Source organism: Chelonia mydas, chromosome 10 (genome assembly GCF_015237465.2).
Source record: "Chelonia mydas isolate rCheMyd1 chromosome 10, rCheMyd1.pri.v2, whole genome shotgun sequence".
Classification (NCBI taxonomy): Eukaryota; Metazoa; Chordata; order Testudines; family Cheloniidae; genus Chelonia; species Chelonia mydas.
Genome location: NC_051250.2, coordinates 57,106,033 through 57,123,950, shown reverse-complemented (window position 1 = coordinate 57,123,950; position 17,918 = coordinate 57,106,033). Strand labels below are relative to the sequence as shown.

Below are 17,918 nucleotides of genomic sequence, written 5' to 3'. Positions count from 1 at the left end.
ATGAAGAGCTTTGAGAGCTCAACAATGGGGAACCAGGGGAAAGGAGCGTTTTTTGTACCTTGTATGTGGAGACATCATGCCACCTCCTCCACGGCCATCTCCCATTCTCCTTGCATCATGATACCCACTTCCTTGAGAACTAGGTCCATGCCATTCTTTTCTTGGTCCAGTTTCACGACTATGGCGTTCAACAACATGTCTATCTTCATTATAATGCTGGCAAAATATACAGTGATTTACAGCAAGTCTGAAATGGTCACATGGCTTAAACTGCAATGTTTTGAGTTATTTGAAGGAAGTTACATATTTTATACAATGATTTTGGATTCTCTCCAATATACTTATGATGGAATTTACCCATTTCTCAACTCAGTGTTTAAAGGTAAAAATCACTTTACAAATTCAACAATTAGAACTGGCATTTCTGAGTCTGATCCTCTTGTTTCAAAATAAGATTTTTAACAATGCTAATATGGGAGCTCCTTTGTGGAAGTGTTTCTGTGCAGCTTTAATTTCTGGAAGGTGGCCTGGTTCCATGGAGTGGGAATCAAGGAACCTGGATGCTAAAACCAGCTCTGATACGGATATGTTTTGTGACAGTGGACTAGTAACTTCACACCCTCCATCAGTTTCCCCACCTGGAGAACAGCAATAATTATATTTCCTCTTTTTGTAGGATAGTTAATGCAATCAACAGATAGAGAAGAAATTGAGTCTTAGAGTTTCTTGGTCAGCCAGTGTCACTAGCAAGATTGTCACTACAGACGAAAGTGCCAGCAAGGCCAAGATTAGAACTCCAATTGTTCTTGGGATTTTTGTTGTTGTTACCGAACACTTTAGAAAGTGGGGTACATAATTATCTGAGACAGCATACTAAGACTGCACTGTATTCCAGTTAAACTACCCTCCCACCAGTTGATGTGGTATCAGTGGTTCAAACAGAATCTACAGCCATCATTCTGATTCACCTGAAGCACATTAGATCACCAAGAGAAGTAACGGATACTCACTTTTTGGATATTTAATGGAAAGAAACACATTACCCTTTAGCACTGCACAGCAAGATGGCTATAGTGCTGCACAGCAGTATAAATACTATGAGTATAGGGTTAGCTCATTCTTCAATAGTTTCAGTAAACACTAAACAGTTATAGAGCAGTAAAGATACTTACTTGTCCTCCGCTTCCTCTTTCTCCCATGACTCCCCGTTCTCCCTCCCTGCTTCCATAACCAGAAGCGCTGCTACGGCTACCGGGAGCGGCACTTCTCACGTGTCCAGACACCTCTCTTCCTGATCTTTCTGGTCTCTCTCCTCTGTAAGAGAATTATCTAGTCAAATTTTTCTTTTATTGGCACAAGGCAGTAGCTGGTAATACCTTTGTGTGGAGGCTAGACAGAATCCAATTTTCTGTATATTTTGGGTTCTTAGGAAGTTACTTGCAAGTCACTAAGCAGCAATTTATAGGTCTGAATAGTTAACTCATCTCAAAAATTGCTAATAAAAATAGGATGCATCCTACATTCTCTCATCAAGAGTGACTTACCACACTACTACTATGCATGCCCAAGAACAGCATGGCAGAAAGCAAGAACAACAAACACCACACGGAGCCTTCGGTCTTACAACACAATTCCGAGGAACCAACTGTGTTGTAAGCCGAAACATTGTAAGTTGAACCCGCTTTTCCCAAAGGAATCAATGGTATGAAGGGCGGATTGGTTCCTGGACCATGGCTTGATACACCATTTTCACCACAATAACCCAGACTTTTGTATTAAATTATAGATGACTAATGTTACATCATCAGTGTATTTACTGTACGCTGTATTTTGTAAACAGCATTCAAACAAAAACTCACATATGCTACTCAGAATGCTGGCAACACAGGCGCAGAAAGCCAGGGAGAACAACTCACATGCTGAGCCTCAGCCAATCACTGTTCAAATTTTCTGATTGGTCCTGGCCGGGCTCAGCCAATCAAAAATAAACAGCAACCGTACCCGGCAACAAGCTACACTGCTGCCTTGAGGCCAAATCAGAAGCGACCCCTTCCAGCTCCACACCAGTATAATGCAACCAGGAAGTAATTTCAAGCGAACTTTGTGCAAATTGACAGGTTTCAGAGTAACAGCCGTGTTAGTCTGTATTCGCAAAAAGAAAAGGAGGACTTGTGGCACCTTAGAGACTAAGCAATTTATTTGAGCATAAGCTTTCGTGAGCTGTAGCTCACGAAAGCTTATGCTCAAATAAATTGCTTAGTCTCTAAGGTGCCACAAGTCCTCCTTTTCTTTTTGTACAAATTGAGCATCCTAAGGGCTAAGCCAGTGTTGTAAGGTGGAACGGGCAGTCAACTGAAAAGCGTTGTAAGGGCATCCGACGTAAGTCGGATGTCATGAGTCCAAGGATTCCCTGTACAGTCAAGGTTATGGCAGACAACATGAACAGAACGCAAGTTCTAAACTGTGCCATTCTGATTATCTTTGTTTTTTAAAGCAAATTCTCCAGTTAACGTTGATACTATAAACTGGTTTTATTAAAATCACTAGCAATACAGCTTTGTCTAATATCCAGACGACTATACCTGGCATCCCGTTTGTCTGTGCTTATGCCTCCCTCGTTCTTCCAATTAGTTTGTCTAGGTGGATTTGAACCAGTTTCTCTTGGATGACGACCATGTGATATTTCTGGCCTATCATGAATTATCACTGTTCTTCTCTCATCTCTGTCTCCTCGCACTTCTCGTCTGTCAGTATCTCGAAGTTCATTTCTTGGTTGTGGGGGTTCATTTCTTCTGGACTCACTGAAATTCTTAGGATACCTCTCAAACCCAGGCTCCTCTCTTCGCGCTGTCGGGCGTGTCTTTTTTCCTTCACTTTGATTTACAAAGCGTTCTCGCCTGTACAAATTGGAGGGCAGGACAGGTTATTTGCTCAGTCTACTAACTTCAGCTAGAACACCAGTTGCTTCCTTATCTAGTTCAGTCAATTTAGTAGCTATGTACATGAAATTACCAAAGCGTGAACACCTACACTTATTGTACTTGTATAAACTGTTACGAGGTTCAACTCACAGCAGGTCTCATTAATTCCTGTAATGAGAACACTGTTACAGAAACGCCTCTCCAGAATTATGAAATGGACTGGATAAACCTTAGAGCCAACTGATAAAGTGTAAAATCAGTCTGTATGAATTTTACCAAAAAGTTTGGAAAAAAGTCTGTTTGGGCAAATGCTGCCATTTAGCCACATATTACATCAATATCTTATCTAGACTGCCATGAAAATGTAGCTCTATTAGCCTACTATAAATACTAGACACACTTCTCAGTGTTTTGTTTTTAAATGCTGAACCCAAACATCAAGCCTTATTAAAGCTATTTCCCTCTGTATCTGTCTTAAGGACTCAAGGGTAGAAATCTCAAACACTTCCCTGAGTCTCAAGCGGGTTTCCAGTACCTCTTAAAAGTAAAAATCTTAGTAACTATTATCTGCAAACATACCTTTCAAAAGAGGATGATGGCACTGATGAACCCTCTGGGTATCGCCCCCTCTCTCTGTGGTCAAAGTCATTAAACCTATTCTGCTGGCGACTGTAATCAGAACCATGACTAAAGCGTGCATCTGTATCCAAGGACATCTTTTTATTCTCATTCCAGTAGGGATCATCCCGCCTTTAGAAACAGACATTTTAAATGAATATTTTACAACAAGTTACAATATTTGAATTGTAGTCTTTTTACTGTAGTACAGAAGAGGTTAAAAGTTTTCTTCAAAGTGAGTCCGTCTGTTATTTAGTCTTCAAGTCGTCTCCAACTCCTGTAACACATGCTTAGAACTGATCATTTGTTCCAATTTTTCATCAGTGAATTTGATAAATGCACAACTTAATTCACTGCTTTCTGATGAAGGTCATTTTAGAACAAAAAAAGTCTAGAACACCTGATAGTATTTTAGAACCAAGAATATTTGTCCACTTCAGGCAGTCTGAGATAAAATGGAAACTATCTCTACAAACATCCGAAACTACTAGTAAGGGCCCACTGTTTGATTCCTGCACAGGAAAGAATCTATAACCAGTGAACATCAGTAGAACTTAAGGTAAGTTTTGTCTTTCAGACAAAATTACAAGAGCTAAAATACACTGACATGTGGAGGATAACAGTATGCAGAATGTCCCAGTTAGCCTTGTCATTGGAGACATTAAATCACAGAACTATGAACAGATTTAGTATATTTGCAGGCTCACTAAAGAAAGGCTGTGTGTTCATTAACGTGCAATTAACAGCCTTGAAAACTGAAGTCCTATTTCCCATGAAGTACGTACACCATTGATAGCAGTAGCTGTATTTTGACCCATGGGAAAATCATGACCACCTCGATGAGAGAGTGATTTTAGGCGATTCCTTACACACTGTTAAAAATACTAACAATGGTGCAAACTGTAAGGATTTTAGTCCCATTCTTATCTGATAAGTAGTGTTTGACATGGGTCAAACATTTATCAGCTAGCAACTTTTGTCACTGACCACTCAACTGGGAAGAAACTGATACAGAAATCTAGAAGCCAAAGGCTCTGTATTGCATTATTGATTCACTGAGCCATCCAGCTTCCAAGATCTGAAGTTTTAACACCAAGTGGTAGCAGCTGGAAGCTTCCATAACTGTTTAAAATCAGGACAGTAAAATAGCACGCATGCGCGCGTACACACACACACGATGCTCTTGTTGGGCCATGAGGACTATCATAAGATGTTTCCTTCCTAGTACAGAACTGTCTCTCTCCACAGTTGCATTACACTGATTTAGGGATATTAGTCCAGGGATTCTCAAACTTCACTACACTGCCACCCCCTTCTAACAAAAATTACTACACAACCCCAGGAGTGGGGACTGACGCCTGAGCCTGCCCAAGCCCCACCACCCCAGGTGAGGGAGCCAAAGCCCAAGCCCCAACGCTCCAGGCGGGGAGGAGGAGGAGGAGGAGCGCAAAGCCCAAGGGCTTCTGAGCCCCGCCACTGAGGGCTGAAACCCTTGTGCTTCGGCCTTGGGCTGTGTGGCTCAGGCTTTAGCCCCACACCCCAGCAAGTCTAATGCCAGCCCTGGCGATCCCATTAAAACAGGGTCGCAACCCACTCTGCGGTCCTGACCCACAGTTTGAGAACTGATGTATTAGTCCTTAGTAAGTAGGTCAGCAGCACTGTGTACTCAGTTATGGTGGCAAGTGTTCTCTGCATGGACCCACTTAATGATAAACAGAGGTTGTTTGGTGGCATGAGCAACAGATTAGCAAATTGGAAAATACACTACCTGTGATCTACATCACGTGGACGTTTCAAAGAGTTCCTTTTCTCCTGTTCATAACGAAGCTGCTGCTGCTGTCGACGAAGCTCCTCCCTTTCACGAGCAATACGCTCAGCTTCTTTGCGACGCTCCTACCAAAAAAAACCAAGGGAGGATTACTATAGAACGAACCCATTAGCTTTGCACTAGAGGCAAATATACAATAGTTGCTACAAATATAGAATTAATTCCCCACACACAATCAGATCAACTTCAATTTCTGTACTAATACTGGAGAAACTTGCAATACAAAAGAAGCAGTTTTAGACTATTGGGATCTATTAGACATAACTCACTATGTGCAAAAGCAGAGCGACAGGACCTTTGGTATGCCATCTCATTAACCAAGATTTTGTCACTAGAAAGTTTTACACATTTCTAGTACCAATATGCCCTGAAAGGCATTCATTTTCTGTTTGCAGTAAATTCATAGTTATAGAAGAAATACTTGCAGATTTAAGTTAGATTTATGTGGCCAACAGAATCCTTTAGCCTCTTGGTTGTTGACTTCCACCGAGATCTAGACAACTCTCCATATAAGCTACTGAACAGCCAGAGGGAAAGATCACTACTAAATTGTTTACAAGTTATATTTTCTACTCAAGAGAATTACAGCAAATAAAATGGAAAGGATTAAGTACAATATTGTAACTTGATGTAACACTACACTTTATGAATACTGGCCTGTACCTGTTCAATACGAATCCGTTCTCTTTCCAAGCGCTCTCGTTCCATTCTTTCCCTCTCCAGTTTTTGTCTTTCAATCTCCAATCGTTCTCTTTCCCTCTGCAAGCGCTCACGTTCCTCACGTTCACGTATGATTCGAATGCGTTCTCTCTCCCGACGCTCTCTCTCAGCAAGTTCTCTTCGCCTACAACATTAAATTTAAAAATATGGCTTATAGTGGCTGTTTGAGACTGGTTTCTCCTGTGCAATACTGCCATAGCTGTAGTCAGCAGGTGTTCAATTTGAAAGACCTGGCTGCTGGCAGGGCCCTTTTTTTGGAATTCACTTCCTCCTTTGTCCCAAACAGCCCGAATTGGGTAATCTGTATGGCATGCTACAAAGCCCATTTATTTAAGGGATCATCAGAGGTGCATGCAGATTTGATGTTGATAGAATGGGGAGTAGGTGTTAGGTTTTTGTTTTGTTTTTTTAATTGGCATCTGTCTGCTGCTACTGTCTGCATTTTGACTCTGCCTGGATGACAGCCTAGCAAAGATATATAAGGTGCGAGTTAGATTCTTTGCTGTGTACAGCTTGTGGCAGCTCCAGCAGAGCTAGAGAATCATTACCAGGGAGCCAGTTACTGCTCCCCCAATTCTGACAATAGCTGGGCCACATGTCAGAGTGCAGCATGCTCCCACTCCTTCCCTTCTCCTCCTCCCCCCCGCCACACTAGGCTGCAGGGAGGGAGATGTAGGAGCCTGCTGTATCAGCTCTACACCTGCTGGAAATCCCCACACCACAGGAATGCAAACTAGTAACTCATGGGTTGTTTCTGCTCCTTCTGCAGAGCATGACCCACATAGTGGGAGCACAACAAAGCAGAGTATCTACCCAGCTTCAAAGTAGGACAGATTGGCCTGCTGGAGACAAAAATACCAATCCCATATCATGCCCCCTTGCCATTAAGGTGTCATTACTGAATTAGCTATTTCTAGTCACACCTATTACAATCAATTGGACTAACGATGTCAATACTTTAAAGAAATAGATTGATCACATGTAAGAACTGACATACCACAGACAGTTATGAAATACATATCCCTGTTATTCTACTCTATGGACACTAATTTCCAACTTTTTGCATCAAATTTGGACTTCAGATATGAGAAGTATTTTCATACTAATTTGAAAGCTGAGCGTGGTGTTTGAGGAAAAAGCTTGATGAAATGCCCTATAATCAGATTTCTAAAAGTAATTTTACTCAATTAAATCTTAAAGTGGTCTGAGATGAAACAAAAAATTTTGATCACTACCTTCGGAGCTCAACTGCTCGACGTATTCGTTCCAATCGAACCATGTGCTCCCGCATTCTTTGTTCCTTCATTTTCTCAAAAGGCAAGATATCCTTTCTACCTCTGTACTCCCTGAACTTCATTTTATCTTGAATGAAACGCTCTTTGTTCCTTAGCACCGGTGGCTGTTAACAGAAATTCCAGTTATTTCAAAAGTCACATGGTACTAGGGAGATTTCTGGATACTATACTAGTTTACAATATCACAACCTCGAGAACTAGTTAGCATGGACAACCCTGTTGATACCTTAGACTATTTTGAAACTAACAACTATCTGCAGATAGTTACTTGCCTATTAATTGATGATAAAGTGGTTAGAAAGTAATATGGAGACAGACAAGGATTATGTGTCAAGTTTAGAGAGATACTTACTTTATCAAACCTTCCCCTTCTCACTGTCCTAGTGTGACCCTGGTCTCCTTTTGTTTGGTCTAGAACTACCATCTGACCTGGACTTTTTCCACCTAAGAAAAATGGTTTAACACAAGCACGAATTAAAGTGGTTTTGATTTAACACTACAGTTACAAATGAAAATAACCACATTTTAAGATGGTCAACTGCCTACTCTGGAAACAGATTTCAGAGTAGCAGTCGTGTTAGTCTGTATTCGCAAAAAGAAAAGGAGTACTTGTGGCACCTTAGAGACTAACCAATTTATTTGAGCATCAGCTTTCGTGAGCTACAGCTCACTTCATCAGATGCCGATGAAGTGAGCTGTAACTCACGAAAGCTGATGCTCAAATAAATTGGTTAGTCTCTAAGGTGCCACAAGTACTCCTTTTTTCTACTCTGGAAAGTTTACTTGCTGAAATTCAAGATATGAATCTTAAAAATTAAGATGACTATGATAGGACAGGTATGTCAATACATATCTGTGTAATAAACAAGAATACAAAAATCTAGTAGTTTGTATGACGTCACTGGAATGACTTTCTAACTCAGCAATGACGGTCCTATTACTGAAGGTTTTAAGGAAACAAGGTTTTAGAATGTATATGCAGTGGCATCTTGGGTATTATCTGCTGCCGTAAAAGCAAATGAAATGATGAAAACAGAGGCAATAAGAAAAAAGCTATATTGCATACTTATTCGCTTCTTTTCTTCAGTTTTTTTAGTGGATTCTTGATTAGGGCCACTTGATCCATTATCATTCTTCTCATCTTTACCTTCAGTTTTCTTAGCTTCTTTACTTTCTTTTTTCTCCGATTTGTCAGATTTCTTTTCTTCTTTTTTGGCTGACTGAGTTCTTGTTAAAAAGGACAAAGAGACAGTGAGAAAGGTTTGGTTATACAGTTTCAGTACACATCATTTTATTTGGACAGTCCATCAAACCAGAAGATGCAAAGCAAGCTCTTACTTGCTAGTTTTATCAATTGATGCAGTCTTCTTATCCCCCATGTTTCTACCAGAACCGGATTTCTCATCAATTTCTTTCTTCAGCTCTTTCTTGGAAGGATCACCTTTTACCTACATTTTTTAGAAAAGTAAATTTAATAGAATGTGACCCCTAACACAAATAATCCTTATGTAAGGAGTATACATTAAACTTACTTTCTCAACAGAAATTTGTTGTCCATGCAGCTCTGTACGATGGAGATGTGCAATACATCTAGCCACCTCCGTACTGGAAGACATGGTTACGATGCCATAACACTTTGCTCCAGGACTTCGTGCATTTGTGACCACCTTTGCACTAAGGACCTAAAAATATATATATAATTTGAAGAATAAAGCTTAACATTTTTGATCCAGCTGGTAGAGAGAGAAGAAGATAATCTTTATTCTTAGTGAAAATTCTCACTAAGGGTAAAATTTTCTGAAGTCTTGAATGTTACCCCAACTCTCAGCTTAGTCACACCAAGTTGTGTATCTGCTCAAAAAGTAGACACAACACAAGTTTTAAAAGTCTTAGCGTATATGAAATACAAGAATAAAATTAGTATTCATCTACTAAAGTAACATTTTGTTGAAACTTTACCACACTGTTTAAGTTTGTTGGCTAGACAAGTGAGAAACCAACAACTTATACTGGCACTCTAACTTCCAAGAAGCAATCCACTCCACATGTACAGATGGAGGAGGGAAACCTCTTTTGAGAGTCAATACCAGACTGTCAAGTAATTTCAGTAGTGTGTCAGAATGCCTCTTGCTGAGAGGAAAGCATTGAGCAAGGTATCACCTCTGGCTCCTAGTGAAGTCAAACTTGCTACAAAGTACATAAATGCTGGGGCGTCACTTCTAGATTCTGCAGCACTGAGGCAGCAGACTGGAATTTGTACAGCAGCTTCAATAAATGATAGTTTAAACATGCAGTATAGTAGCCTCTTTTGATATACCTTTGTTTACACTGTTTTCAAAATCATAGATATGAAAATCATATGTTTTCAACCACAGATTTATTTATTTTACAGTAATGCAAGTCTACATTGTGGAAGGAGAAAAGGACAGAGCTGGAGGTTTCATCACTTGAATAGGAACAGATAAGGATGTCAACATCTGAGGTGGCGTAGGAAGCAATTCAGGACTGTGGGATATACATATTAGATAGGTGTTTGTTAGATAACCAGCAGTGAAATAGCGTTCATATGTAATTTATAAATACAAGCTTCTGGTTCTAATAACCCATTGAGATGCACTGTACACTCTTGAGCTTGTTTCAGGTGTGCAACCTGAGGAAGATACTGTAAAGAGCTTCTGAAGATTAAACAGATGCAACTATAAGACCCTAAAAATATTTAAATGAAGGTTTAGATTCTGTGGCAAACTGCATGTCAGCAGAATCCATGAAGTCCTGGTTTTAAGTCTACATACCATGCCTAGGAAACAAACCCGCACAAACAGTTTTATGGATTTAAAGAAGTTTTGTTACGAAGATGGAAAGCTAAGTTAAATTAACAGTTAATACCTACATCACTGTCACAACTTTTGCAGATCTCCCCAACCCAAAACTGTGTAAAATGAGGTTAGCAACTGTCTCTAACAGAGCTGTATGTTTACACTAAGGTGTTAGTTTAAGGTGCAGAAGGTTGTGTGGATGCTTATTTCAATTTAAGAGGCTTCTCCATTTAGCTTAAAAGTCAACTAGGAACAAGTTTTAAACAGACAAATAAGCCACTCAGACAAGACCAAAAAAAAAAAAAAAAAAGAGGCCATAGCCTTTTGAACTGTCCAGAGGAAACAGACTTTTGGATCAAAAAGAATTAGACTCTGGCTATGAGAAACTGAAGACTTATGCAGCCCAACTCCTCCTTAATCCTGACACGAAGAGGTCATTTTAGGCTATGCTACAAAACCTTTCCATTTGACCACGCCAGACTACGGCATACGCATCAGACAGACTGACCCTTGCAGGTTTTGGGAAGGAGAAATGAGAACTCAGTTGGCATGCAGATAGTAACTCAATATCCCCACCTCCCCTCATCTCTCACAGAAGATGCTCCAACAAAATCCTCTTCCTTCACTGCCAAGATACTCCTGCATGGACACGCACTTATTCTGATGGCAGCTCTTGATGTTACCGTTATGTAATTTAGGTTTTATATTGGTCAGTCAGATCTGGTCTTAGATCAGCTCATATTAAAACATGAGAATATGACAGTTAGGTTCTTTCAATCAAAATACTGAACACAAATAAATACCTTTCCATATTTGCCAAAGAGATTTTTCAAGTCAGCAGCTTTCGTGTTGGAAGAGAGTCCACTAACCCATAGGTTTCTAGTTGAACTGCCACTGCTACCACTAACACTGCTTGCACTTCCTGGAACAAGTTTCACAAAGAAAACCTCAAGTTACTAATATGTGGTCTAATGTTACCATGATCATTAAACAGAAGTCATTATTACCTCAATTCATACTTTGAGAAAAGGTACCATTAGTTCATATATATAGTCAGCCTTCCTGTATAATACCTACCATAGAATTTCATCCATCCAGTTACCCCTGTATTTAGCCCAATAACTTGTATGACTAAAACATATCCTTCCAGAAAGGCATCCAGTCTTTTTCTGAAGACAAGATCAAGAATCCATCACTTCCCTTGGTAATTTGGTGTAATGGCTAATCACCCTGTTAAAAATGTGCGCTTTATTTCTCATTTGACTTTGTCTGGCTTTAATTTCCAGCCATTGCTTCTTGTTATGCACTCCTATGCTAGATTAATGAATCCTTTAGTGCGTGGTATTATCTCTTCATGAAGGTACTTATTCAGCACTGTGAAGTCACTTCAATCCTTTAGTTTATTAAAAAAGAAGACTGAGCTCTAAGTCTTTCACTGTAAAACATTTTCTCCCAAGCTTCATATAATTTTTGTGGCTCTTTTTTGGACCCCTCTCCAATTTTTCAACATCTTTTAAAATGTTGATAGTAAAACTGGATGCAGTATTCTAGTACTCACCAATGCCGTAGAGAGAAGTAAGATTACCTACCTACTCACTACTCCCATTTATACATCTAAGGATCACATTTGCCATTTTTGTCAGAGCACCACACTGGGAACTTGTGTAGAGTTGCTTATCCACCATGACCCCTAAATCTTTTTCAGAATCACTGTTTTTCAAGATACTGTAGGAACAAAGACTGCAGGTCATACCTAGATATTTGACCTTGCAGTTGTTTGTATTCAAATGCATTTGGGTCCTAGGCATACATACAGGCAATGCCAATAGTACCAAAACTGGAACTTCCAACCCTACAAACTATTTATTCTAAAAACAGACTTGCCACTGTCGTATTGGAGGGTCCTTAATCTTTTCCCATGTAATCTGGAGAAAAGACTACATATTCCTGAGCCTAATAACAAAAGGGAAAAATTTGAACTACATCATTGACTGTAATGCTTAAGTGTACTATATTTAAAAATATTTGATGGGGAATCTTATGAATACCTAATGCTTAGACCTTTTTACAGTGTACTGCAAATCCACCAGACTACGTGTCCACGTGTTTTAAGATACTTCTGTGAAAATCTGTTATCTTTTGCTTTAGTTGTAACAAAATGGAGTTGCTGTATCCTAGTTATTAAAATATTATTTGAAGTTATGTATGAAGTTAAACATCCAAAGAGAACATAATGAACATGTATCTACAATATTATGCGGGAAGTGACTTTCACATTCAACGTGTGAAGTGTTTTTCTGTAGACAAATGCCATTTGCTGGATAGCATTCTGTTTAGTTCCAAATAAAAATGTTTTGTGATGGGGACAAGAATTCCATGCATGACAATTTAAGGACTTTGATATGGTCCCTCGCTTTGATTCTCTCCAGTGCTCATGGCCTTTTAGGCTTGGAGAGCAATTAGTTATCTTATTATGCTCACCAACTATCATCTATGTAATTCTTGTTGTAACAGATACAGTAAAAGCAAATGGAATTTCCCTGACAGACCAATAGCTAAAAGGAGTTAAGACTCTGCTAACTATATAGTAAACAAATGCCTGTAACTGGCATTGCTACTGGTACAGTTGACAGCTAGTCAGTTGACAGCCTTCATTTTTTAAAAAGGGTAACAATGCAATGCCAAGACAATTTCTACGTACAGTAGAACCTCAGAATTTCAGACTGACTGGTCAACCACATACTTCACTTGGAACCAGAAGTTTGCAATCAGACAGCAGATACAAAACAAAAAAGCAAATGCACTACAGTACTGTGTTAAAAGTCAACTACTAAAAAAAAAAAATACAGGGAAAGTTTTAAAAATATTGGACAAGATAAGGAAACTGGTTTTGTTCTTGTTTCATTTAAATTTAGATGGTTAAAAGCATTTTTCTTCTGCACAGTCAAGTTTCAAAGCTGTATTAAGTCAACGTTCAGTTGTGAACTTTGGAAAGAATAACCATAACGTTTTGTTCAGCATTACAAAAATTTCAGTTACAAACAACCTGTATTCCACAGGTGTTCGTAACTCTGAGGTTCAACTGTACATGAACTTTAGAAGAAAAGATTAGAGTATTATACATCCATGGACAGGGCTGTGACTAATTTTAGGTTCTGTATCTAAAATACTTATTCTTCAAAATAAAGCCATAAGAACCAGAAATGGAGCTGCCCTTCTACTCATGATTGATCTGAAATAGACTGATGTGTTTTAACGTATTTGCTTAGGGCTAACTGACTCGAAAGGAGCTTGGAGGATTAAAAAAACCACAGGAAAACTGAAGCCTAGTGTACTCCTACTATTATTGACTTCAGTCAAAAACTGAACCAATTCTCTAAGGCATTTTAGTCCATGGCAAGGAAGATATAACAGGTTAAGAGATGTTCTGCAGTAATTTAGCTTTTGGTCACCTCCTAGATTGATTCCCAAGTATCGGATAAAGTAAAAGGTGGCTTTCCATGTATACTATGGATACAATAAAATTGTATACTATGGATACAATTTTACTGTATTCTGTGTTTAAATCACAAGATATAGCAATATAAAACTAAAACTACAGTAGGAGGTAAGTTACCTTTATCATCCTTTGATGTTGTTTTGCTTTCTTTGGATTCCTTAGCAGAGCTGGAGAAGCAAATCATCAGAAGAAAATTGAAAATACAGAATTTTAGACACTGCATTTTACACTACTACTAGCAGGCAAGTTAACATTTCAAAAAGGGGTGGACTGGGTTATATTTGTACAAAATGATTCCCTTATGGATTCTTGCACTGATTTTCCCCAAGATGCCTGAAGATCTAGATTTTCTGACAATTCTATTCAGTGGATATATGGCAATCTTCTCCAGATTTCAGGACGGGGACTTGACTTCATTTTGTGTTCTTAGAACTGATAGCTGTTCATTACCATCACCACAAGGACACTTAAACTTGTCAATTTGAAAAAAATAAAAAATAAAATGCTGACAATTCGACAATGCAATCAGTAGGACATAGTTTCTATACGAAGATCTTGAATTTTTAAAAAGTAACTTATGGCGGTCAAAAAAAATATCTATAGGCAGGAGCATAAGGTATTAATTATAAGATGCTTGCTGCTACCCCCTTAATGCAGAGTGATCTTACTGAATGCTGGTACTCAGTATCGTAAAGAACGGACATAGAAAGACAAACCTCTTTGCTTGACCAGAGGCCCCAGTAGACGAGGGACCTTTCTTCAAAGTGTCCTTTTCTTTGTCTCCAGATTCTGCTTTCTTTGAACCTTCTCTGGCTTCCTTCTTGACAGGATCACCCTTCATGCAGTCTTCCTTCTTACCATCTTTATGGTTCTCAGTCATCTCATAATCCTTGCTTTCCTTCTCCAGGCTCTGTGCAATGGTATCCTGCCCATCTTTTGGCTTACTTGCTTCAGAATCTGTAATTTTCACATTTTTACCTGTTTCTAGGAGGTCATCACCATCAAAATCCAGAGTGATGGCATCTTCAGCCTGGATTGTAACCGATATGTTATCATCCTCAGCTTCTTTCACAGATGTGTTAGCTTCCATCTCTTCATGAGCCGTATGATCAGCCTCAGCTAGGCTTTCTTCTGAAGGCAGAGGTTTAGATACTTCTTGTATACCATCACCAGAACCTGCTTTATCTAAGAGGATTTAACAGGAATAAATATGGCAAAACAAGAAGTTTAAACAATTTTATATGCATAAGCTAGAATAGGACCTAGAAAATACAAAGCCAGTTATTAGCACTGATGGAAGATTAGGGGGAAAAAACAAGGTGTATTAACATGTAAATAAATCCTTCACCCAGGATCACTCATTCGCCATGGCAAAATACATTTTCTAAAAGACAAATACCAACAAACAGTAGGAGTCAGAAAATGGTTCCATCCTGCAGATACCAGTTTTTCATAGCAAGTATCCATTTTCCACTGTAGGTGTTAATATGCCATAAAGAAAGGCTTTCTTCAGAAGCTTGCAGTTTGATTTAATCAATGTTTGAAAACTTCCTTGTTGTAAGACTTTTAACCTTCCAAAATCCTTAAGAGTTACAGTCGGGAGAGTCTAAGTCAGTCTTCAATACAGTTGCAAGGTTCTGTCTTGATCCTCCTTTCTGAATGGTTGTTTGGCAGTCAAGATAGCTGAACAAGTCTGCTGCAGAAACCGAAGTGTGAACTTCAAAGTTCGTAGCAAACTGGTTTTCAATCTTCATCCACTTTGCAGATTTTCAGTATTCATTCTCAGTCCCATAAGCAGTATCTCCAACAATATTCTTGCATTCTCACAAAACAGACGCTTCAGCGATAGGGTCCCTCGTAAATGGTGAGTCTGTAGGTTTATTCTCTAACTTCAACACTGTCCATCTTGTTTAAAGTGAAAGTGCTCCATGATCTTTCTAGTCCACAATATGTAGAATCCTTTGATTTCTCTCCAGAAAGTCTCTGGTTGGTCAGATGTGTCACACTTCTTCTGTAGCGTTAGTAAGTAGAATGGCTTTAAAAAAAAAGCCGCTGTTTAGACTCCTCCACGTTTCTCAAAGCTTCCTTTACCATCCTATGCACAACCTGGCAGCATGTGGATGACAGTATGTGAAAAGTCAAGTAGATGATGGTCCATAATTGGCAGAGTTTTCGAAGTTCAGTATAGTAATGTACTGTCTCATTCTGTTAAGCATCTACCAGTTACTGCAGTGCAAGTCTGCAATTTGTGCTTCAAGATTTATTGCACCATAGAAACAGAAGTCCTTGCATATTTGGTTTGTTTTTAATTAATAATAAGCATACATCCACCACAGTAACTGATATGTACTATCATCCACTCTTAAGAGAAAAATAAATCCACTGAGTACATGGATCTTAGTGAGCTTAATACAGAGACAGTCAATACTTAATACTAGAGACAAACCTAATGTTAACAGACTAAAAATTAAGCAAGTTTCACTTTTAATCTACCAGTTTAAAACCTCTCAACTCTACTAAATTTCAAAACATACCTTTTTCATTTTCTTCCTCTTCACCATTCTGCAAGACAGGGAGAAATCAAATTTAAGTATCTGTTTACTATGAGAGCATAAGCACAAAAGTTATGAATTTCAAGTCCACAGTAATCCGAATTTATGAATTAAGGAACTGTTCCCAAAAACTAAAGAGTTTAATTAGAAGTTGATGGTACACATTGTTTATACCATCTTTTGTAGCCAGTGAGAATTCATATCACAGCATTCAGTAACATCTTTGTTTTCCAGTTAAGAATATTTCCCTTTCTAGAAAAGTTCCCTTTTCCATGAAAGGGAACTTACAACTGGTGGCAACATGTTACCAACTTCTATTGTAGTCAACGAAGTGTTACTTGATATGTGTTCTAGAGTTAAGGTCTTCAGAATGAGAGGAACAAGTAATATGATCTCTGTTCTGTTGCACTGTTCTATCAAAGGCAATTAACTAGTGTTAGCCTTGAAAGTGAGAGTCTCCCTGGTTTGAATATTATACAGGAAATGTCTGATACATATGCTGTTTAACAAATGTTTACTTTTTTGGGTTATCAAAGTTAACTGAGAGGAAGATGATGATCTACTTCCACTGTGTATGTATGTATGTGTATATATATTATTTTACACATTCTGGATGTCTTCATCAGAAGTGTCTGGAACGCTGTATGAATTTCAGAACTGGAAGAACTTTACTTTTTAAAAAAAAAAAAAAAAAAAAAAAGATATCTGAACCTTCATCTCCAGAACATAATTTTCAAAATTTTAACTTTGGAAATGAAGTTCTGAAATGAAAGAGAGGAGGGTTTTGTATACATTGTGTTAGAGATACTACATATAGTTCTTAAGTTTCACTAAAGAGGTACCTCAAAGTATTTTTGGGTCCATTAGTTAAGTGTGTGTATAATGCTCCCACAAGAGCCAACTATAGTCACTTTGAGAGGACCTCTCAAAGTCCAGGCCACCCTTAATACAGCGAGCAAAGCTTGCATTGCAGTCATTTGAAAACATCTGTATTATACCATCAGAAGCTCAAAAGGTGCAAGCCTGGTAACTTAACTGAGAAAGAAGGTCACTTTAAGCCAGGCTTTGCTTCAATTTCCTAATCACAAGTTTAACAAGACTGTTTGGAACTTACATGGACAGTTGGAAATGTATCATCTTCTGTGTCTTGAAGATCATTTTCCTAAGTTGAAAACACAGATAAGGGGCTTGCTAAACAAGCTAGTAATAATGACACTTACAAAAGCATCTAAAGAGTCAGGAGATTCAGCTCTGTACTACTTAGACAGGTTAAGAGGAGCAGGGGAGTTTGAAGTAAGTACTACCTCTTTTAGTGAGCTGAATAAGAGACTGAAAGAGACAAACGTTAGCCCCAAAGAGTTCTAGACAGACTAAACAGAAATGTGTTTTTCGATGAAAGTTCATATAGATTTTAACAAATATGGCAAGGTACCTGGCTTTCAAAATCTTTCTCTGCATCTTCTCTTGTCTCTCCCTGTTTTGAATCAGAATATTTCTTTTCTGAAGGAGGCAGTTCTTTAGAATGCGAGTTCTCCTCTTCATTTTCACCAACTTCTTCAAAGTCCTTCAGTTCATCATTTCCATCTTGATCGCTTGCATCTTGAACCTCCAACTCACTTTCCTTTCAATCAGAAGAACATATGGTATAACTAGAGGCAAGAGCTAGATT

General features: G+C 38.6%; 1 protein-coding gene across 5 annotated transcripts in view; it reads right to left on the bottom strand.

Annotated features, from left to right (window-relative positions):
* Positions 1-17,918, bottom strand: part of SLTM (SAFB like transcription modulator) — a 52,592-nt gene that overhangs the window by 21,531 nt on the left and 13,143 nt on the right. For 2 of the 5 annotated variants that reach the window (XM_043523697.1, XM_027818795.3), the window contains exons 4-20: positions 17,682-17,870; positions 17,364-17,411; positions 16,232-16,259; positions 14,414-14,882; positions 13,815-13,864; positions 11,002-11,120; positions 8,915-9,064; positions 8,721-8,830; positions 8,449-8,609; positions 7,735-7,826; positions 7,323-7,486; positions 6,031-6,211; positions 5,308-5,432; positions 3,501-3,671; positions 2,583-2,897; positions 1,173-1,314; positions 59-216 (exon numbers count right to left, since the gene is read on the bottom strand). In XM_043523697.1, coding sequence (XP_043379632.1) covers positions 59-216; positions 1,173-1,314; positions 2,583-2,897; positions 3,501-3,671; positions 5,308-5,432; positions 6,031-6,211; positions 7,323-7,486; positions 7,735-7,826; positions 8,449-8,609; positions 8,721-8,830; positions 8,915-9,064; positions 11,002-11,120; positions 13,815-13,864; positions 14,414-14,882; positions 16,232-16,259; positions 17,364-17,411; positions 17,682-17,870 — 2,672 coding nt within the window. The remainder of the gene's footprint in view (positions 1-58; positions 217-1,172; positions 1,315-2,582; positions 2,898-3,500; positions 3,672-5,307; positions 5,433-6,030; positions 6,212-7,322; positions 7,487-7,734; positions 7,827-8,448; positions 8,610-8,720; positions 8,831-8,914; positions 9,065-11,001; positions 11,121-13,814; positions 13,865-14,413; positions 14,883-16,231; positions 16,260-17,363; positions 17,412-17,681; positions 17,871-17,918) is intronic. The other 3 variants (XM_043523696.1, XM_037910016.2, XM_043523698.1) reach the window with 3 other exon arrangements.